Raw genomic sequence first — 4,265 nt, 5'->3', positions numbered from 1 at the left:
TCTTTAGATTCTCAATCTGAGAATACCAACGACTCTAGCTGGTGGTATCGTCCCCGGTCCTGCTTGTTCATGTGCTGTCGTTCGTGTAGACGATCATGCTGTTGGTAGCCGACTATTTGATGGGTGGTAAAGACCGTAGAGGGTTGCTTCCACTGGATTGAGTTTGAAGTGAAGATTGACTATTTGATGGGTGGTACGTTAACTCAATCTTTTGTATTTTATTTGTAAAAGCATGCCTATAATTAGTGTGAAAATGCATATCTATTTGTTAGAATGTGTATGTAGTATTTCGGTCACAATGAAATAGGAAAGATCCGAAAGCGCTCATGGATGCTCTTGTTTAAGAGTTCCTTTAGTCTCCACATACATGTTTAAGTTACAGAACATAACCTTGGATGTTTATTTATTAGTTTTTTAGGTTAATGCTATCTTGAATAAAATACCTCACATCTTATTAAATAAATAAACTGTTTGTATAATACAATGAAAAACTACAGAACCCACGAGATTTAGGGCATCAACCCCATCGGTTAGTCTCTCATTTGGGATTCATCAGAGATTAGTGATCTCATTCGAGATTTCATCAGAGTTTTGTGGGTATATCGAATTTATGATAGGACGAGTTAAACTATTCATCAGATGGCCATCCAGAAATGGTAGGGGTTTTTGCATGTCTCACTAGAAGATTGCATTTATTAGACATAAATGCAAAACCTGGCGCCGGTAGTGGGGTTACTTGTTGAGTATTTTATACTTACTCTTTCTCATGTTTCTTTTTCAGGCAATGGGTAAGAATATGCTGGTGAATGACAAGCAAAATCCGTGATCGAGAAACTAGGACCAGTCAATGCTTTCGCTTTTTTTTTTTTTTTTTTTGTTTCATGATTCTAAATTTAGCTAATTGTTGGATTTAGAGAATTTTTAGTTTTGATTTTCTTCTTGCACATTGGTTGTTTTGGATCATGTTTTAATGTGGTATTTTCATTACTTCATATTTTCCGGGTACCCTGTTAAATAAATTTCATTTAGTTACTTTTAATAAAATTATTAATTTTGGTCTTTTTTCTAATCTTAGAAAAATGTCGTTTTGAAATGTATACATGCATGTCTATAGTTTATGTCCTAGGGAGTCGGGTCGTTACATCACGTGCCCTCAACGAAAATTTGTATTTAGGAGAAGAAATTACTTGCAAGAAAATTAAAAGGGTAACACATAGGTATGGTGCTTGCCACAGACACTCTAATGTACTTTGCACAAATGTTAAGACAAGTAGTTTTTAAGGAAGAGATGAACTTACCTTTCATGGAGCTGTCATGCCTTATTTATAGTTGAGTCCTAGAGGTCTTCCTTACTCCAATTGGAGAATAAAATCTATTTACTTTTCTAACTTTGAAACCAGACACATAGGGTCTGGGATCAAGGCGCTAAGGATTTTCCAACAAAGAAGATCCACCCGGATCAACCTCAGTATAAGGAAATTCATGGCCTCAGCCACACCCTTGGGCTCCCAAGACCCACATTGGCCTCAGAGGCCGAGGTGGGCCAAGTGGCTCTTTTAAGCCTAATTTATCTCCCTTTATTTATTGGAACTCTCATGGGTCTGCTTTATAGTAAGTTGCATGTCCTTTAGCAGGGCTAGATAACTCTCTTGGTTCAATCTTGGCTTTTGACCTTTTGCTGCTCTAAAATTGCCTATAACATTTTTGTTTTTTTTTTTATTTATGTAAATTAAGTTAATAAAAATTTCTTCTACCTATAGTTTTCTTATTTTATATTACTTATTTTTTAAACATATTTTAAAAAACCATGTCAAATTTTGAAAACTAAATAACAGTTTTTGAAAACATAGATTTTATTTTTGAAATTTAGCTTAGAATTAAAATGTGTTTTCATGGAAGGTTAAAACCTTACCAACAAATTGTGCATACACAAGTATAAAATTTAAAAAAAAAAAAAAAAAATCATGGTTATATAATGGGGCCTTTAGATCTCATTTGATAACTTTTTTTTTATTCTCATTTCCCTTTTTTTTTAATAAAGAAAATTTAAGCCTTTAAACGCCACTTTCATCTATTGACTTTCTATGTTTTGTTTTCTACATTTTATGTGTGTTTTTAAAATAAAAGCCAAAATTTGAAAATTAGTAAAAGTAGTTTTCAAAAAATTGTTTTCAGTTTTGAAAATAGTCTAATAATTCAAATGTTTACATAAGAAATATGAAAATCACGAGTAAAATGTTGTGAGAAAACAAACACAATTTTTGAAAAAGAAAACCCGATGGTTACTGAATGAGATGGTTAGTTTTAAATTTTTAGTATTTGAAGATGAGCTTTATAATAACTACTTGCACGTGTGAATTATTTCTTTACAATGTTATCAATACCTTCTACCAATGTTTTGAAAATTCAAGCTAAATTTTGGGGAAAATAAATGGAAAGACTTTTAATCCAAATGAGAAGCGAAAATTAAAGAAAAAGTGAAGAAACCATAAAAATTTCAAAAACGAAAAATAATATTGAAACAAAATTATTATTAAATGAAGCCTTCATAGAATTATGATTCGAGATTAAATAAATTAATATCTTAATGATATATTGTTGGAAATGCGACCAAAGTCCGACATTGATTGCTATGTGATTGTTATGTGATTGTCACACCTGCAATTACAAAAAAGTTATAGTCATGGCTTTGGTTTATTAAAATATATTTTTCATATAATGCAACTTCCCTAGAAATAATTCAAAAATGTTATATAACTGGATTAAAAAATGACCAAATTTATTTAATGTTATATAACTGCATAATCATATGTAGAAATATGTGTTAATTAATTTATATCCAAAAAAATGTGTTTTTAATTTAGGATTTAAAAAATGACATTGGGTTAATATATAAAGGCGATCTATTTAGGGAGAATAGATTCGATTTAAGGCCGTCGTCTACTTGAGTTTAATATATATCTTATGCATTCCATTCATACTTAAATTTTGCAGGAGTGAACACGTTGTCTGAGATCCGTGCAGATGCATGCAAGCCTGCCTGATACACACAACTATTAAAAGGACAAAGAGAGAAAAAAAAAACTCGAGAAGAAATAAACTAACCTAACAAGAATCCATAGTTAGAATCCATGGCGCATACGATGCCTCTATTTTTGTTTCTTTATTTAGCATTCAAACGCCAACCATCATCTAAAAACTATTTCATTCTCACTATAAATAAACCTTCACCAAATAATGTCCATACTCCCACACGGTGCCTTTCACATTCTTCCTTTATTCCATCAACCCTTAAAAATAAGATGTCCAAAATCGCACTCGCCACCGTTCTCGTCGCCCTTTGCATTGTTGTGCTAACCCTAACCCCCATTGTCGTTGCCCAAAACAGCCCACAAGACTTTCTTGATGCACACAATGCGGTTCGAGCAACAGTCGGGGTTGAACCCCTTTTTTGGGACGAAGAACTTGAAACTTACGCTAAAAATTACATCGGATCAAAGATTAAAACTTGCGAGATGGTGCACTCCAATAGCCATTATGGTGAGAACTTGGCAACGGTAAACGGCGAGTTGACGGCAGCGGCTGCCGTGAAGGCATGGGGGGATGAGAAGAAGTACTATGACCATAACTCCAACAAATGTGTGGGAGGCGAGTGCCGACATTATACACAATTGGTGTGGAAGGATAGTTTTTTGGTGGGTTGTGCTACTGTTAAATGCAAAAACAATTGGACTTTAGTCTCATGTAACTATAGTCCTACTGGCAATGTTGTAGGTGAGCTACCTTATTAGGTGATGATCAAATGTTATTCATTTCACGATCTAATTATATGAAAGGAAGATTGACATTTAACACAATCCCTTCAAAGTCAAACGTGGTTGTCTCATGTTTAAATATGGTAGACTTTGTTCTAATAGAATGAAAACACGAGGAAAAAAAACAAAAAAATATATAAGTGAAATATTTGTTATGATGTCGGAAACATTCTTACAATTATTTTTGAAAAACAAACGTGGTGGTTATCTAAATATGCTAGATGTCTATATTTTCAGTCATCTACAATTACAATTTCAGATATATATAAAGATTCTGGCTGGTTTTGATTCCTAGAAAACAAACATCCTTTGAAAGGCTAAGTTGTAGAATCATTAGTTGAATTTACATTACTGGCATTGGTTTGAGAGACTTTGTCGTTCAATTGAAACTTGCATTCGTGATCGGCGCAGGGATTCCATATCAGGGAAACAGGTCCCGCCCGTTTTCCC

At 33.3% G+C, this 4,265-nt stretch overlaps 1 protein-coding gene across 1 annotated transcript; it reads left to right on the top strand.

The window, feature by feature from the left end:
* The first annotated feature begins 3,267 nt into the window (after positions 1-3,267).
* On the top strand, positions 3,268-3,791 carry LOC150031418 (pathogenesis-related protein 1B-like). Its single transcript, XM_090308958.1, has one exon. The coding sequence runs from the start codon at positions 3,303-3,305 to the stop codon at positions 3,789-3,791; it is 489 nt and encodes a 162-aa protein (XP_090165084.1). The 5' UTR covers positions 3,268-3,302.
* Positions 3,792-4,265: the final 474 nt, after the last annotated feature.

Source organism: Benincasa hispida, unplaced genomic scaffold (genome assembly GCF_027475165.1).
Source record: "Benincasa hispida cultivar pf3 unplaced genomic scaffold, pf3_genome.v1.1 HicScf1227, whole genome shotgun sequence".
In the NCBI taxonomy this organism is placed as follows: Eukaryota; Viridiplantae; Streptophyta; class Magnoliopsida; order Cucurbitales; family Cucurbitaceae; genus Benincasa; species Benincasa hispida.
Note: the sequence above shows the minus strand (reverse complement) of the source record. Positions and strands in the feature narration are given on the sequence as shown.

Bases quoted from the DNA above. Each gene is read 5' to 3' on its own strand.
- LOC150031418 (XM_090308958.1), top strand. From the start codon at position 3,303: ATGTCCAAAATCGCACTCGCCACCGTTCTCGTCGCCCTTTGCATTGTT.